This window comes from Cryptomeria japonica, chromosome 6, assembly GCF_030272615.1.
Source record: "Cryptomeria japonica chromosome 6, Sugi_1.0, whole genome shotgun sequence".
Classification (NCBI taxonomy): Eukaryota; Viridiplantae; Streptophyta; class Pinopsida; order Cupressales; family Cupressaceae; genus Cryptomeria; species Cryptomeria japonica.
This window is the reverse complement of record NC_081410.1, coordinates 218,518,046-218,537,197: the sequence shown is the minus strand read 5'-3', so window position 1 is coordinate 218,537,197 and position 19,152 is coordinate 218,518,046. Positions and strand designations below refer to the sequence as shown.

At 37.1% G+C, this 19,152-nt stretch overlaps 1 protein-coding gene across 1 annotated transcript in view; it reads left to right on the top strand.

The window, feature by feature from the left end:
- The window catches only part of LOC131071429 (ras-related protein RABE1c), a 31,623-nt gene extending 27,160 nt beyond the window's left edge, over nucleotides 1-4,463 (top strand). The window contains exons 2-8 of the mRNA XM_058007252.2: nucleotides 2,543-2,615; nucleotides 2,699-2,799; nucleotides 2,928-2,993; nucleotides 3,247-3,344; nucleotides 3,503-3,565; nucleotides 3,722-3,814; nucleotides 3,936-4,463. Of these exons, the coding sequence (XP_057863235.1) occupies nucleotides 2,543-2,615; nucleotides 2,699-2,799; nucleotides 2,928-2,993; nucleotides 3,247-3,344; nucleotides 3,503-3,565; nucleotides 3,722-3,814; nucleotides 3,936-4,019 (578 nt within the window). The 3' untranslated portion in view covers nucleotides 4,020-4,463. The remainder of the gene's footprint in view (nucleotides 1-2,542; nucleotides 2,616-2,698; nucleotides 2,800-2,927; nucleotides 2,994-3,246; nucleotides 3,345-3,502; nucleotides 3,566-3,721; nucleotides 3,815-3,935) is intronic.
- Nucleotides 4,464-19,152: the final 14,689 nt, after the last annotated feature.

Sequence of the window (19,152 nt, the reverse complement as noted above, 5' to 3'; positions counted from 1 at the left end):
CCAAAACACTTTTGTTGTTAAAAATTTATATACATGTTTATGGCTAGTCAGACCACCCATTGTATCACTTCTTTCCGATTCTATTGTAACAATTGGTATCTAGAAGCAGCGTGCTCTGTGGAATCTTTTGGTTAACAGACTGCTTGCACCTTTAAGTAGCTGCATTGAGTGTCTCTTTCTTGGTAATTTCCATATTATGTTGCTTTTGTGTAATTGGAGACATTGCATACACTCCTGGAAAGAGAAAATACCTCAAATTCTAGCATATATTGTTTATAGACTATCTACTCTGTAAATTGAGAATTACACAATCATATCAATTGGTCCTTGTTTAACTCAATTCATCTTTAATGTCATACCATTTTCATCATCTCTCTTCTGCTCCACATCTCAACTGTAGGTTACTATGGGCAAATAGGTCACTTGTTTCATCTTAACTGTCATGTTTCTATTTGATTTGTAGTAGAAAATTTTGAACTTGCCATTAGAAAAATATGAAGCTCACTAATTGCTAACCACTAGGGATTGCATGAATGGAGAAGCCAGACTCTGCAGTCGAGGCCTGAGCCAAACCAGCTCAAAATAAAAAGAATAAAAAAAGTTAAAATTTCAGCCGTGAGGAGGATCTAAATCCAATGAATAATTATAATTATGCTCAACTTGGTGATGTGTTATGTAACTTCGAAAGAGTGTAGATGCAATACGAAACCATGTGAAAATAATAGCTGAATTTCCCCAAGCATATATGATGTTATTCCAAAGATTATTTGCTACAGATGTGAAAGTGTTCGTAAGCTTATGCAAATGATGATGGGAAAGAGAAACACCTCAAATTATGCTTACTAAAGTAAAGATTGTCTACTGGGCTACATCTTAAATGAATATAAAGAATCATACGAATTGGTCTTTGTTTAACATATTTCATTCATTTTCATCATCTCTCTTCCACTCTGCCCCACTGCAGATTGCTTTGTAATATCCCTTCCCAGATTTCTTTGTGATAATAACAGTTTGGAACATAAACAACAATATTCACTATATAACATAAACAGTCTTCACCAAACTATATCCATTATAAGCAATTAATTAAACTCAACCATACAAATGATATTTGAATACCAGCAGTAACTTATTGTTTATGATCCAATCTCTACAACAACGGGCATGTTATGACAGTCATTACAACAGCAACACACAGCATTAACAATCAATGCTCACATTAACTCACTGAACCTTCTTGCAAATCTGTGAAGCTCCAATGCACTCCCTGATTGAGAATGCCCTCAAGAACCAAAGGGTTTTTGTCTTCTGATTCCAGCAATCAATTGGTTTTCGGCCACTGATCAGAGTCTCCTATGAAGATTACTCGAATGCAAAGTACCCAGAAAATACATGATATCACCTCTCCATTACAATTGAAATGTTTTTTGGCTTTATATGCAACCCAACCAAAGATTAAACTAGTGGGCCAAGCCTCAAAATGGTGCCAAGTTCCAAATTTGAATCCACATGCTACATCACAGTTTGGCCTTACAGCCTTACAAACTTTCCCTCCGTCCTTGTATGACTGGGCATACGTTAGGCCACACCCTGATCCTTGACGTCTGATGGTTCCTTGGCATGCATCGGGCTGCATTCTTGATTGTTGACCTTTGATGCTTCCTTGTTACACATCAGGCCACACCCCCGATTCTCGGCTTTCGATGGTTCCTTGACATTCATTGGGCTGCACCCTCAATCCTTGACCTCCGATGGTTCTTTGGCATGCATCGGGCTGCACCCCCAATCCTCGATCTCCAGTGGTTTCTTGGGGCGCGTTGGGTGGCAACCCCAAACTCAGATGACTCTCTAAGTGAACAGTCTTTCTTCTGATTTTGAAAAAGGGGACATGAGATGCTTTGTGAAAATAGGTCACTTTCATTTCAACAATCATGTTTCTTTATATCTCAATAACGGGCTAACAATAGGCTTGCTTGGAGAATAAGGGAAGACAATGCAAGTCTTTAGGATTGGAAAAAATGGGTGATTTGAATATGCAGGGGACTGGGGTTATATAAAAAGGGAAAATTGATCTATGTCCCTATCCTTCTTTAATCAGAGGTGGTGTAGACACATGGTTTTCCCTAAAAACATATCCAGTGAAGAAAATGTTTCCTTTTCCTTGTAAAACGAGCACAAGTGGAGGAGGGCCTGGAGGGCCTGTTTTTGTTCTGTCTTGTAAGGTATTAGCAGATTAAGGGCCTGTTTTTTTTCTGTCTTGTAAGGTATTAGCAGATTGAAAACTTGCATCTAAATGGCTAAATTTGATTGCATTTTGAGGTACATTCTTGAATCTTTTACATTTACAAAATGCCTTCATTTTGATTTTTATCATGATTACTTTAATTTCCTAGTTCTAATTGGATTTGAAACTTCTTAAATTTTTGGTAATTTGAGGATTGTAGCTGCCATTTTGTGAATGCAATGCACACCTTGTATTCATGGAAGGCAAACTTTAGTGTTTTAAGTATGATTAGTTTAATTTGTGTCTGATTATATACAGGTGTGGGTAAAAGTTGCCTCCTCCTACGTTTTTCAGATGATTCTTTTACAACCAGTTTCATAACTACCATAGGGTATGCCATACTATTTTATTTTTCTTTAATTCCAAGTTTTCATTAGAATGGTTCAACCCTACTAATGAAGTCCACCTTGTCAGGATTGACTTTAAGATAAGGACTATTGAGCTTGATGGTAAGCGGATCAAATTGCAAATTTGGGACACTGCTGGTCAAGAGCGCTTCCGCACGATCACCACAGGTAGCTCTTTCATTTTCTAATAGGATTTGGTTGTTTTGATAAATTTATTGGGACCAGGAACACTTGTCTCAGGTTTTTCTATTCGTGTTTGGTGTTTATTCTACTCCTGATCTTGCCGGGCTGTGCAGCATACTATCGAGGTGCCATGGGCATTCTTCTAGTTTACGACGTCACTGATGAATCATCTTTCAATAGTATCCTTGTGATCAGATTGGTTCAATATCATTTTTGAGTTTTAGTACAAGATTTTAATGTGCTTTTTGCTTTATCTTTTGTTTTGATTTGGTAATTTGAAAAGTACTTTTTTTTTCTGATTTGAAAGATATTTGATTTGGATTGTTTATGTCAGTCTTTATTTGCTACTGTGATTTTTGATAGAGAAGTATGCTTATAAATGATCAAGAAGCTTTTTGGTATGCTATTTCATCCATAACTCTTCCTCTTAAGACATTCGGAACTGGATTAGGAACATTGAACAGCATGCATCTGACAATGTGAATAAGATATTAGTTGGTAACAAGGCTGATATGGATGAGAGCAAGAGAGTAAGTTGCTCATCTCTTTCTGGCCCGGCTGAATTACCTTGGGTGTCAATGCTGGACTTGATTGTACTGTTTCTTGTTGGAATTACGTGGCTTATTTTGATTAGTTATTATTGTTTCTTTATGACTGCCTCTTGATCAATGTTTCTTGGCAATATTAGGCTGTCCCAACTGCACGGGGCCAGGCACTTGCAGATGAGTTTGGCATCAAGTTTTTTGAAACTGTAAGAAAATAAATTTTCACGGCTTTTTATAAGCATCAAGTGTTTGTTTGTTATTTTGTTTTGGAACATCTGATTTGGACCTTTGACTTCAGAGCCGGATAGACTTGCTTTTGATGACATAACACTTAAGAAATCTTATTTCGTATGTGGTTGTAGAGTGCTAAAACAAACTTAAATGTGGAACAAGTTTTCTTTACAATTGCACGGGATATCAAACAAAGGCTTGCTGAGAGTGACTCCAAAGTTGAGGTAAATTCAATTTCAGCATTTTCTAGTTTCTGGATTGGTCTTCTGCCTTTTATAAATTGACTGTTTAAAAGTATTTTGCTGATAAGAGAAGTGGCACATATATTCTTTTATTTGCTTGCAGCCCCAGACCATCAAGATCAACAAACCAGACCCTACAAAAGGGCCAGGCAAAGCTGTAGAAAAACCAAGTTGCTGCACATCTTGAAATTGTACAAAATTATGTATTCAGCCTGTGTATAAACCGTGGCTTTGAATGTCAAGGGGCTGGTACAAATTAATGGGCTTGGGGATGATGGTTGCGTACCTATCATGCTGCCAATGTTTCAGCTGATGGCTGATGTTTTGAGAAATGTGAGTGGATTATTGATTGATATATACTGGTTCCATCATGCATTGATGTAGTATTGTTATGGCATGAAGGCGCACCTGAATCTGTCATCAATCACTTATTCTTTTTGTCGTCTCTTTTATTATTATTATTTTTTTTTCTAGATTCTTTTGAGCTGATTTACATTTCTACTACAGTGTAAGTTTCATGGTACCCATGTCTAGTGACACCCTAGTTAGGATTATTTTTGTACATGGATGTAGTGCTTTGTGGTTTTTGTTTAGAGCACTCCAGATTTAATATGAGAATGGAATTTTACAATGATTTTGTTCATTATTTAAACATTTCTAACCAATGTAAGTGTTATCTTATGAGGAGAGATATTTCCTGCATACGGGGAAAGATATTGATTTCTTCCTTTGCCTATTTTCTCAATATCAATCTTGAAGTTTTTTCGACAGTTCTTCATGGAAATGTTGTTTAAACATGTCAGAAATTTCTTTGCTCTATATTGCCAGTTTTGCTTCTGCCAAAGTATTTAATGTAGTGTCTGCAGTTATCTTCAATGTACTGTTAATATGTTTCAGAGACTTGCACCAGAATTTTTCATATGATTATCCTATTATGATGGAAACCATCAATAGGTCCTTTATTTAACGTATCGCTTTCAAGTTGCAATCAAATTAATGGTGAGGATTCGATTATTACATAAGATAATATATTGTTTAATATGAGAGTAACGTGCTAACAGGCTTTTGCTTTAACCTGGGCAACTGTGAATGCTTTTTAATCTGTGGAATCTCTAAAATGTGCTAGTTGCTTCTGGTTGGCTTTTAGCGTGGCTGTTTCTTTTAGTTATCTGTTCCCTAGTTTTTTGTAGGGAAAAATGCTTTTTGTGCAGGTCAAATTGAATTTAATTGGCTGATGAACAGGCCTGTTTTACAGTGTGCTAAGTCGTATTTTTGTGCCTTCTATAAATGTGCAACATTAATCATGCATCCATTGGATACCTACCGAATAAACCAATTGTCAGTGGTAGGTTAGTCAGATGGTTATTGCTCCTACAAGAGCTTGATATCGCAATAGTGGATAAACTAGAGAAGACCAATGTTGTAGAAAATTTTCTTTCCAGATTGACTATAACACCTAAATCTCTTATAGATGACACTCTTCTTGATGAACATTTGTTTGCACTTGTTATCATTAAAGATTGCACCTTTGCTGAGCTATTAACTCAGCAACCTAGTGTAAGATGGGATCATTTCTAGATTGTGAGTGACTTATGATGGAAATGAACCTCGAGAGGGTTGGCTCCCTTGGAGCTTCACCTAAATTGACTTAAACTAATGATGTTATTGAGGTGATGCACCAAATTGAGATTTGGACCTGTATTATTGCTATTGCTTACACGATTGAAAGGTTTTAGTATTAATGTATCATTGTATCATACGGAGACTCTAAATTTTCCATTTATAGAAGGAAAATCAGTAATTTATCACATCTAATGCCTATTTGAGCAAGGACACAACCTATTACCTAAACTAAATAAGTGTTTTCTTCTTGTAGATGTTAAAAGATGAGGCATATAAAGGAGGATTTACATTTAAATGTTAGGGAAATACATTTAAATAATTCACATACAACGAAACAACACATAAAAAAGGTAAAATGATGATTTTATTGATATAGGTGGTGTAACAAAGTAGGAAAAGTCTCAGAGTGTATTGATATTGCTTTAAAATGTTATCTCTGTTACAATCTACAAGACTATTTTTTGAGTTACAATACAATATCCTTTGTTGGAAAGAACTTTCTGAAGTTACAATGCAGAGTAAAAATTCTACAAGAACTGATTTCTACTACCCTAGGAATCCATCTTCATTACCCAACTGAGAGAGAATTTAGGACTTACTAGAAGAAAAGAAAAATCTAAAAAAGTTGGGTCATTATACTTTGGGTGCCTAGGGAGAGTGTTGATGATTTGTCTTCGATGCTTTGACATTGTCTAGCTTCCTCTAATTAGTGTGTTGTTAATTTGACTCCTAGGTCTTTGTAGGGTGTTGTGATGGTTCTCAGGTGCCAATGCGATCTTCAAATTGAATCAAAAGGTGTCTTGAACTACCTCTAAATTTTCGTACTCAACCCCAATATTCCTACTCCATGCTCTCAATCTACTCAACTACCTTTCTAAGGTTATAGGACATGCGTTCCACCTGATTTTGAAGTTGAAAAGGATTTGGGATTGAATTTGAAAGAAGTGGGTTATTTTAAGACCTCTCCATCTGCTCCAACTGAATCATTATAACTTGAAACTACCCTTTGAATGTATTCATACCTCTGAAAAGTTTTTAAACGTGTTAAAATCCCTCATAGCTCTGACCTTACATAAGGATAAGCTCTTTCAATATGGTCTTGTTGGTATGAAATATCATTGTGCATTGTTATGCCTCTTTCTTTTATTTTTCTCCCTTTATCTCACTTGCAATCTCTATGTTGACCGACCACCTTTTCATGCTTCATCACTTGCTCATGCTTTGTCAAAGGCAGAGTAATTAGTGACAAGTTTGAGGTGTTGTGTTTATTCATTACGAACTTACTATCATGCTTATCTTTATGATCATGCTCTTTGTGAAACTTGTGGACTTCACGCGTCTTACTACCTATGCTTTCTATTCAAGAGAACTATCCATCCTTTACTATACCCTCAACTTTTTCTATCGTCATCAACTACTTTGATGTACATACTGCTCCTTATATAACATTTGAAATGTTAACAACGAAGAATTGTGCCAAAGGAACACTATTCACTTAAATTATTAACAAAATTCATCAAGGACTGCTACTTAACAATGATTGTACTAATTAATAGAGGAAAATTATAGTCTCTTTTAACTTAGGTTCTCCCCTCGTACACTCTATCATGCATGCTTTTTCTTTTGATGAAATATGTGAGCATAATTATGAATTATCTCAAGGAGCCTAATCATGACAACTTTGATCCATACCCAAGCCAAAGAAAGAGGTAGCTAGGTGCTTCAAATATAACATTTAGCATTTAACAATCTAAGATATCTTCACTCTTGGACTATGTAATTCATCCCAAGGTTTCATGACTATCATTTCTTAACCAAACAACTGTCCATTGTCTTAACACATTCACGCCTTCCAATAGTCACATGACTATGATATGCCCTCATGAATTTGTGTTGGCACATTGGTCTTCTTCTTTCCATGCATAAGGTGTCTCATGGTTTGACTATGCACACCTATAACCCTATTATGGTAGGATTTTAACGGCATATGCTTTTTCTCTCTGTCATTCCAAAACTTGATGACTTTTACTTTGAGAACTTTACTATCAGTTGAACCTTATCATCTCTCCATATGTTCTATCATACTACCCTATGTTTATTTTGGTAATTATTGGAACATTGACACTATTATTGCATTACAAAATCACTTGTACTTTTCCCCAATAGGCTTGTGATATCATCTTCCTATGATTGTTTACTTGCATTTTATCATGGCTCACCCAATCATTATTTCATCCTTCTTGCCTATTGTGATTGTCACTTAAACTTTATTTCTTATATATTCTTAGGAACTTTGTTGGAACACTATTTTTACCTTGTAGGACTTTAGAATGTGCTTAGATGTATGTATACTAGTATTATCGTTTTATGAATACTGTCCTATTTGGATCTGACACTTATTTCTTTTCATGATTTATGGACTATCGTATTGAATTTCACTTGCTAGGTATTGTATGCTATTCTTGGTGTTTTCATCACATCATCGTCTTATTGAGCGTATTGACTGCCTTTCATGCATGTCCTTTCTCCTTTGTTGATGTTGACAAACCTCTTCCTAATCCTTAAGGATTGTCATGGTTTTTATCAAGAGGATATTTACCTAAAACTCAATGCATCAAAAGCTTGTCTAACTTCTCTTTAGACCATTCATGATGGTTGTCACTTTTGACTCATTATATTCTACCAACATTACAATGCACACATTACAATAAGAATTAGATCTACCAACATCTAGTTTTGGACCTCCTTCAAGCACTTAGAGTCAATGCACACATTACAATAAGAATTAGATCCAACACAAACCATTTCTAGCATTTGAATATGATATTTAAGCACCTCAAGACTCATGGGAGAGCATGATCGGTAGTGAGGAAGCAATTTAGGGGTAGTAATTAGGGAAAAGTAGATCATAATGGTTTGTGTTATATTATTTTGTAATAAGCCCATGGCGGCCTATGTGCTAGCATGTGGGGCCAATAGGCCCAATGTAAGTAACATATTAAGGCGTGTGGTCATGCAAGCTTTATGTTATGAACAATAAAATTCATATTTCTATTTTGCTTCCATTTTATGTTGTGTTTTTGTGCACGTGGTTTGGCTGCAAGGCTAATAGTCCATTTCAAACCCTCCAACCTTGACTGCATCAAGTGGTATCAGTGCAAGGTTCAAGTCCCGTGAAATTGTGTGTTTTGGAAGACCTTTTTGTGCAGACAAATTGTTGTCTGGAGGTAGGTTGTGGGTGTTGTCAACCAATGGTCGAAGTGAGGCAGTTGCAACCATTGTCGAACTGAGGTAGTCACACCCAAGCCGAAGGAAAGATGCTGCCCGGAAGAATGCCAACAATGACCAATGTTATTTGAAGGGTAGAAGAGATGATGGACATGATGGGAGCCATGAAGAACTGGCTACATGTTGTGGAGGAGGACCAAAGGAAGGGCATGAACCCAAGACGAGAAGAGGAGGGTGATGAAGAGAAGCCAAGGATACAAGATCAAGATGGGGATAGCCAAGAAGAAGAAGATTGAAAAGAGGCTTAGGATTGAAACTCTCAATCATGCTAGAAGGTTGAATTCAAAGGAGTTGATTGATTGGATAAATGAGAAGGAGTACTTCGAATATGAAGAGATTGAGGATCTAAAGAAAGTGATATTTTCTAAAACTAAGTTGAAGGGGCATGTTGCCATCTAGTGGAAGAAAGTACATCTAGCTAGGAACTAGAGAGGGAAAGAGCAGATCACAAAATGTGATAGGATGGTGATGAAATTGAAAGGTCAATTCATACTCATGGATTATGAGTTGAAACCGTTGAAGAAGCTTCAAAACTTGTGACAGAGAGAAGATGGTAAAGGAATACATCGAGGTGTTCCACAAGATGATCATCAGGACTTGAAATAGTGAAGTGGAAAGAGAGGAGGTGGTGCGATACATTAATGGCCTTAGAACCAACTTTTAGGAAGAATTAAGCGTAGTTTGGATGACCACCATGGAAGAATCTTACCATTTTGTATTGAAGGTAGGAGAAAAATGTCGAGAATTAGAAATCAGAGAGATCTAGAAAGATGAACACAACACACTAAAAGGAAACCTTACACTGAGAAAAACAAAGGAAGGAGCCCTTTTCAGAGGGAGGTGAGAAGGCCCAAAGAAGACTCCTATTGTGGCCAAAATGAAAGGGAGAATTATCATCATGTTGATGGATATTGGAGGAATGAGAGGAGATTTAACCATGGGTCATTTTGGGGAACTTGTTTTAAGTGTGGGGAAGTTGGACAACAAGATTTTGAATCCACAAGATAGATCACATGGATCCACAAGACATTTGGAAAAGGGAGAATAACTAGTCATAAGGAGAGCCTTGTTGCAAAAGGAGATCAAAGATGAAGTAACATAGAGGAGGAACTTGCTTTAGACCAAATGTAAGTCGGGAAGCAAGTGTCATAAGGTTATCATTGATAGCAGTAGTTAAGACAATTTGGTCTTAGAAGAGAGGGTTCAAAAGTTGAACTTGAAGAGGATTAAATACCCAAACCCATACTAGATTACTTGGATATAGGATGACCACAAAATTTTGGTGAGTGAGCAGTGCGTTATTAGTTTTCACATTTGTTCCTATAAGGATGAAGTATTGTGTGATATTCATGTTGATGAATGCTTGCCATTTATTGTTGGGGAGACCTTGGCAGTATGATAGAAGTGCCATACATGATGGAAGGAAGGACACTTACACAATAACCATGAATGGAAAGAAGCAGATATTGATTCAATTGGAAGAAGAACATAACAAACCAATGTGCGGTAGTGTGAGGATCTGTTTGGTGGATGGGATGAAGTTCCTAGATGGATTGAAGCATGAGAACACCTATTTTGCACTCATTCCTAGAAAATGCTGTTGGCTTGATGATGATTGTAATAAATTCATCATATGTTGTCATTGATGAAACACACACACACACATATGTTCATATTGTCTACTGGTGTAACTTCAAAGTTGTTTACACTACAACCAGTATACTAGAGGTTTATTTCTAACCGGTACTTGGTGACAACCGGTATATGCATAGGAGACAACCAGACAACCAATGGTTATACATAACTCGGCATCACAGGGAGATCCAACGAAGATTATCACAGGAGCATCAAGGATAACAGTTTATATGTTTAACTCCAACCAGTATTGATTGTTCCAATCGGTATTTGCTCATTATGTGATGAGTTATCCTCATCGACTAGATTTGGCGGTATTCTTGTGATGAGTTATGATCACTTGATCAGATACACTGCACCTAGGTAATTGTGTTATGATTTCTAGAGGCCGACATGAAATCTAAAATGTCTATATATTGACATCACAATGAATTATTTTTGTATGAGCGAAAGTCATATGTTATGTGCGAAGGCAGAAGTGTTTAGTCGCAGAGTATGTTGGTAAAGAGGAGTTAAGTGCACAGAACATGATATATACGAGCAAGTTGTGCTATTACTAGATCACATCACCTGTTGTTTTCTAACCACTGCAACTGTCAAATCCCCTAACTAGGTAAGCTCTAACAAACTTCATTGTTCAAATCCTCTAACCAGGTGATCCATTAGTTTGGATTTAGAAATCCTCCACTGAGGTTACTCCTTCCTGGGTACTACCTTTTATAGGGTATAGCTTTTAACTAAGCTTTGGGATCTTTAACAGGATTCGGTCCTAGCAGAGCATTTTTGTAGACCCTAACTGGTTAGTTATCTATTACTGTAGATAGTTAACTTGTGAGTCTCATCTCATCATGGTTTTTACCTATTTGGGTTTTCCACGTATAAACACTTGTGTTATGGTGGATGTTTTACTTATCGTGGATGTTGTTTTATCATTTTTGATTGTATGCATATTGTTTAACAAACTTGTTAAGTTTATCTACCGGTTAGTGTTTAAAGTAGTATCATTTTTGGTGTCACTGATTCACCCCCCCTTCTTCGTGCTTTACAAGTCCATCAAATGCAACATCAAGGATGCCAAAAACACCATCACAAAAGGAATGGAAATACTATAGAAGGAGGTTGCAGAGTTGCTTAAGGAATACTAAGACATTAGTGTCAGAGAATGTTTCAGAAGGATTTCCACAAGTCTAGAGTATCAACCATTACATAGACCTCCTACTAAGGGCAAGTTTTCCTAACCAAGCGGCACATCATATGATATTGGCAAAGAATGCATAACTGAGTAGACAAGTCCATGAGTTGTTGGAGATGGGATTGATCTAGGAGAGTATGAGCCCATGTACAATACCTTCCATCTTAGCACCAAAGAAGATGGAGAGTGGTGGATGTGTACCAACTCAAGATCTATCAATAAGATCCTAATTAAGTACCAGTTTCATTTTTCAAGGATGGATGACATAATGGATTGTTCGAGTGGAACAAGGTACTTCACCAAGATTTAACTCAAGAGAAAATGTCATTAAATCAGAATTCAGGAGGGAGATGAATGGAAGACTATGTTTAAGACCAATGAAGGATTGTATGAGTGGTTGGTCATTCCTTTTAGACTCACTAACACACCAAGCACATTCTTGTGGTTAATGAATGAAGTATTAAAGTAGTCCCTAGGTAAGTTTCTCATCATTTATCTCAAGTATATACTAATTTTTAGTAAGACATGGAAATAATATATCTGGTGATAGGCCAAAACTGGGGTAAGGAATAAACTGGATTCAACTTGGTCTATACGTGTCAATCCAAGAATCATAAGCGTGTGAAAGGTGTCGGGGTTTTATGCCACGAAGGGGTGAAAGTCGTGAGATGAGTGGTTATGAATGTAGCTATGAAAATAAACCTACAAAAAATCAAAATAATTCTACCATCAAGAATTGTCACTTCCTGGTGGCACTACGACAATAATCTGTGACAACAGTTTATTCTAGAATATAAATTCATTTTAATGACAAATCATTATAATCACAATTATAAAATATTAACCAATGTATAATTACAGAAAATGCTTAATCAATTTGCGATACTAATATCATAATTCTTAATTACTAAAATTAAACACAAAGCAATACAAATCAAAACAACACACATTATTGAAATAGAATTACAGAAATAAAAAATCACCAAGCGACCTATGAAGTGGGCCTTGCCTCCACAGTTCACCTGGTAATGGAATGAGAGCTTTTTTTCTACACCGAACTGATCATGCAAGTAATATTTATTAGAGAATAGAGTTTTTAAATCTGCATATAGAAAAGTCTACCTGGGGCTGATTTATATACAGCTCCAATAGGTAACAAATACATACAAATATAGATGATTAATTTGAGCCTACATCCAACCAACTAAATATTATTAGCTCACGTGAAACCTTAGTTTCTAGCCATACAATAAAAATGACTTTGTTGCAGCAGCAACTGGAAATAGGAAAGGACAAAATTTTGGTTGTCTCTACATAGCTCGCAAGTGCCTTTCTATCATAGGCATTTCTCCTCAATTTGATCCTTACTACCAACCACCATTGAGAGAAGTTGTTTGCTGACTTGGAGAAGGAATTTCGCAGGTGGAGAACAAGTATTATAAAGACAATGGAGTAACCAAATATTGCATCCATTGAATGAACTGCTATCTAAACAAATTTGTTCGTTGTTGTGGAAGGAGTCCAATTAAGCATACGTTGTTGCAGAAATGCAGATACCACAATGATTATGACAATAGAAGTCTATTGTGGCAATGCTGTAAGAAGGATTTGAGTGACATGAAGGTTCCTCTATAGAAAATGACAAGAAGTCTGCATTATACAATCTAATATTTATTTATTCACATGTTTTATTTAATAACTAAATTAAATATCACTCGTATGATATGGAATGGAAATGGAATGTGGGAATAAGTATGAAGACATATGAAATAGGCTAGAATATGTCATAAAATGGAACATAATTTTCTCTCATCATCTAGCACATTAGACAAGTGTTCTAATGGTTGAGGGAGGAGAAGTTATTGATCAACATCAAGAAGTGTAGTTTCATGAAGACAAAATTGGTTTACTTGAGATTTGTGATCTTTGTGGAAGAACTGAAGATGGACTTGGAGATGGTGCGAGAAATTATAGAATGGCCTACATTGATAGACATTGGGGAGGTAAGATATTTTTTTGTTTGGCCATTTTCTACCTGAAATTCATCAAGAATTTTAGCACCATTTGCTTACCAATAACAAAGACAATAAGGGGAGACCAAAAATAATTCAAGTGGAGATTTGGAGCACAAAATAGATTTGAATTGTTGAAGCAAAAGGTGATGACGCAACTGGTACTAGCCTTGCCAAATTTCAACAAAGTATTTTAGGTAGATTTTGATGCCAATGGCAATGCTATAGGAGCAGTCCTAAGCTAGAAAGGAAGGCCAATTGCTTATTTGAGTGAGAATTTGAATGGTGCTCAAAGAAGGTATTTAGTATACGATTAGGAGTTCTATGCCATAATTCAAGCATTGAAGAAATGAATACACTATTTATTGTCGAAGGAGTTTGTATTGTATACTGACCATCAAGCATTGTAGTATCTGAATAGTCAAGGCAAGTTGAACCAAAGGCATATGAGGTGGGTAGACGTCACACAAAGTTACACATTTATTCTCAAGAATCAGAGTAGGAAGTCAAATTGGGTTGCAAATGCACCGAGCATGAGAATAAACTTGATGATGCAGTTGAGGGTGGCAATCATGGGATTTGATGAATTAAAATATTTGTATGATTCTGACCCTAACTTTGTAGAGGTCTAGAAGGAAAGAAGGGATTTGGTTCCAACTGATAGAAGCAAGTGGATGGATTACTTCATTTAAAATGACATGTTGTTCAGGGGAAAGCAATTATGTATTCCTAGGAGTTCAATGAGGGAGAATCTAATCAAAGATAAGCATTCTAAAGGACTGTCAGGATATTTCAATATTGACAAGACTGTAGCCCTGGTGAGTGAGAATTTATTTTGGTCTCAACTCTACAAATATGTACAAGAATATAGAACCTATCAGGTAGCTAAGGGAGCTAGCCAAAATATTGGGTTGTATCAACCTCTTCCATTTTTGGAATGACCTTGGGAAGCTATCAATATGGATTTTGTGTTGGGATTACCAAGGACTCGGAGGGGACATGACTGCATATTTGTAGTAGTGGATCGATTCTCCAAGATGACACATTTAATTCTTGTAAGGAATACTCATGATGCGGCACACATTACTAACTTATTTTTCAAGAAGTGGTTAGGCTACACTAAGTACCAAATAGCATTGTTTCAAACTAGGATACCAAATTCACTTGATATTTTTGGAGGACAATACGGTTCAAAAGATGGAAATGAACTTGAAGTTTAACTCTACATCCCATTCACAAACTAATGGACAAACAAAGACAGTAAATAAAAGCTTGGGAAACGTAGATGTTTGGTGGGAAACAAAATTAGAAATTGGGATATGATCTTACCACATGTAGAATTTGCATACAACTTAGTGAACCAAAGTACTGAGAAGAAACCATTTGAAATCATTGGTAGAATGCATCATAAAGGAGTAGATTAGTTTGTTGAACATATGAAAATTGCCCACAAGGAACTCAAGTGACACTTGTAGGACATGAACAATAAGTATAAGGAATGGGTGGATACCAAGAGGAGTCAAAAGGAGTTTGCGATGTGAGATGAAGTAATGGTGCATCTTTTGAAGGAGAAGTTTCTACTAGGCACATATAGTAAATTGAAGAAGAAATTTGGACCTTGCAATCTATCATTTTGAAGTTTGATTCTGGGAACACTTATAAAGTGGAGTTACCTGAAGGCACTACAATATTGCCAATCTTCAACATTGCAAATCTTTATTAGTTTCATGGAACATGGATCAAGGAGGATGACACTAAGGAATCATTTAAAAAATAGATTCTGCAAATACTAAAGAAGTAGTTAGAACAAATATTGGATAACCAAACCATACGTAGTACCCGAAACAAGGAGTATAAGGAATACTTGGCCAAGTAGAAGAACAAGCCAACAAAAGATGCAACATTGATCTCAAAGGATGAAATTGAACAATTTGGAACACATTTGACAACATGTAGGGAACACTTTTCAAATAACCCTAGGGGTTTGATGTAGGTGCATCTTGGAGAACCTGAGACCAGACCCAAATGTTGAGATGTGCAAAAATTTCCCAAACCTTGTAGAGCCTGTATAACTTCTCACATTGTGGATATAGGGCTGAATGATATTTAGATGGGTTCACACCTATCCACATCTAGTTTTGGACCTCCTTCAAGCACTCAGAGCTGATGCACACATTACACCAACAATCGAACCTAGGAGGCTAACATGGAACATTTCTAGTGTTTGAATGTGATATTTAAGCACCTCAAGACTCATTGGAAATAATGATCAATAGCAAGGGAGTAGTTCAAGGGGAAATAGCTAGGGGAAGATAGATCTAAAAGGTTTCTATTATAGTATTTTCTCTATAATAAGCCCATGACAACTTGTGTGTTAGAAATCAAGATCTTAGGATACTAATATTTATAAACAAGATATAAAATAAATGCATTAAGAAACATACATCCATAAATTAACATATTTACACAAGATATACATGGCAAAAACTCTTCGGGTAAAAAACTCCATAAAACATCATTTTATTGAAACACTTACAAAATATAGTTTATGACAAAATAGACTAGACCCTGGGGATACTCCTCCAATACTTCCACATGACCAATAATACCTCTTGTGCATAGTGATATAACTCACTACAAATATCTAAATTCACACACCCTCAAAATGAGAGAGAGCCTCCTTAGATATAGGAGAAAGGGTGGCTTCGCTAGTCACACCTTTTCAATAATCCCCATTCATAATAATTAATAATCTAATAGTTATTAGATTATAATTATTTTAAATGAGATATGCTTAATTAATCATATAAAATATAATATTTTGTAACCTTATATTAGAAGATTATATAAATGTTATAAGGGTATTGTTCGGAAATAAACAGGTTCAATATCAAAGATTGTGAAAATCAATCTCTATCTAATAAACTGATCAAATGATGAGATTAAAGGTTTGGATAACATCATCATGAAATCTGAAACTCATATGCAAATCTAAAAGTTAAGTTGCCTATATTGTGGACAACCCACAAATAGATCCCTCTTTATGATGCCAAAAATCAACCTATTAACCATGTTTAATAAACCTATCTTATGTGAAGATAGAACAACAATAAATAATTATTTAACATGATCATGAGAAATCATCAATAAGGCCTAAATCAACAACATAAAATAAAATATCAAGTTGTTATCTAACGTATTCCGATGAAGACGAAGACTCCCGCAGTCCCTGCAGTTCCCGCCTAGGCATTTTCAAACTGCCCTGTGTTTGCGATTGCTAATGGCGCTTCTACTGGTGTGGGTAACGATGGGGGTGACTCGGCACCATTGACAACTCCCGCAGCCCCTGCCGTTCCCGCCCAGGCATTCTGCCTTGCGTTTGCGAATGCTAATGGCACTCCTGCTGGTGTGGGTAGCGATGGCTCTGTTCCGGTTTTGGACTTAGACGCCCTAGCTGCTGCTGCTAATGCTCAGGTCATTGGTGACTCTCCTTGTACTGATGGGGCTCCTAACGACCCTCCTACGACTGCTAATGGTCTACCCAGACCTCCTTTTGCTAGGAACCGTAGCTTTGCTCATGTGGCTAGATCTGCCCATCTTTCCAAGGGGGTTCGTCCTCTTCCTTGTGCCAAGACTTCTCCTGTTGTGGTCTGTGGCCAGGAGGTTGTGGAGAATATCGATTTCTACCAACATAGTGCTTTGGTTTGTAGATTTGCTAGGTTTTGGCCTTCCCTTCCTGACCTTCATCATTGGGTGAGTGTTTCTTGGAAGCCTTTAGTTGTTTATGGCATTGAGCTTTTCCTGTCTGCTAAAGGTTTTTTCATTGCTTCTTTTGCCTCTACTCTTGACCGTGATTTGGTGCTGGGAAAGTTGTGGTCTTGGGGGGATCACTCTCTCTCCATTAAGCCCTGGTCTCCTTCCTTCAACCCCCTTACTGAATCTCTTTCTATTCGTCCGGTTTGGGTTCGCCTCCCCAATCTCCCCCTCCATTTCTGGGAGTCTTCTTGCTTTGAGGCTATCGGTAACTCCATTGGCAGTTTCCTGAAGGTTGATGATGCAACGACATCCATGGGTCACTCTACCTTTGCTCGCCTATTGATTGACATTGACACATCTATAGCCCTCCCCAGGGATGTGGTGCTTATGGTCGGGGATAAGCCTTGGGCTCAACCGCTGGATTATGAGGGCCTCCCCTTTCGCTGTCGACGATGCTTCTCAACGGGACACTTGGCTTCAGCCTTCTCTCTCTCCCGCCGCAGAGGCACTGCTACTTGGTGGAAGGATGCTACTGAAGATCACTTGACAATTAATGCTTCTGACTCTATCTCGGTTGAGTCCTCTCAAGATGAGGTGCCCCTTACTACTGATGATGCCTTTACTGAGGCTACTACTATGGTAGACTCTTCCATCCCCTTGGCTCCTACACCTGTTGCTCCTGATCCTCAGCTTTGCTTGTCCACTGGCAATTCTGTCCTTCTTCAACAACAGTCTGCTATGTCTCTACAACGTCAGGCTGCTAGTGTTTTGTTGTAGCAGTCTGATAGTGTATCTGCGGGGTCTCCCCCACCTGATTTGTCTTTGAATATTCCTAATGATAGTGTCGCCTGGACGGTTGTGTGTCGCAGGCAGAAAGGAAAATCTTCCCCCCTTTGTCAAGGTGTGGACCCTCCCCACTCTTGAGCTGGGTTGGTTTGTCAATGGTTTGACAGTGGGTTTGTTTGCCCTGTCTAACCTTGTGTGTTTGGGGTTTTCACCCTTTCTTGGTTCCTCCTTTTCAGTTTTCCGTTCAGCTTTGTATTGGGTCAGCGCCCTTGTTATCGCTATTTTTTTATTATCAAAAACAACATAAAATCTACAAGATTTTGTTATTCTTAGAGGATCCGGTTAATACTGAGAAGGGGGGGGTGAATCAATATTAACAAAAACTGAAACTTTCAACACCAAAACAAACTTATCTCAGATCTGAAACCATTCAACACTTAAACCAATTCTTCACAACAAATTTCCTTATCAGATCTAGATAATCATTTCCACTTATGCAAACTTATTAATCAGATTAGCCATCAACTCAACTTCAGATCAATAAACACTATTACCAACTTATTAACTGATCAGAATGCTTCATCAACCATTTAACCATCAATACCGGTAACCACTTTAAGATCTTTGATAAGCAAACACAAACTATCTTAACTGATAATCGGAAATAAAACATGAACATCACAAGAAAAATATTCCACACATGAACACCATGATTTTCACGTGGAAACTCAAATAGGGAAAAACTATGGTGGGAATTGGTACCCACAAATATTTTGCACTCTTTTGGAATGCACCCGGTTAGGAGAAAAGCCTGGTTATAAGCTTACAATGATGCCCTATTAGGAGTCACCCGGTTAAGGGATTTACCTCAACCCTGTTAGGAGCTTTGATATGTTAGGATCAACCTCGCAAGAGGATTTAGAACTCAAATATTGAGTCACCCTGTTAGGGGATTTTACAATGTGAGACCTGTTAGGACCTACCCGGTTAAGGGATTTTAGCTGCTGTAATTGTTAGAGAACAACAAT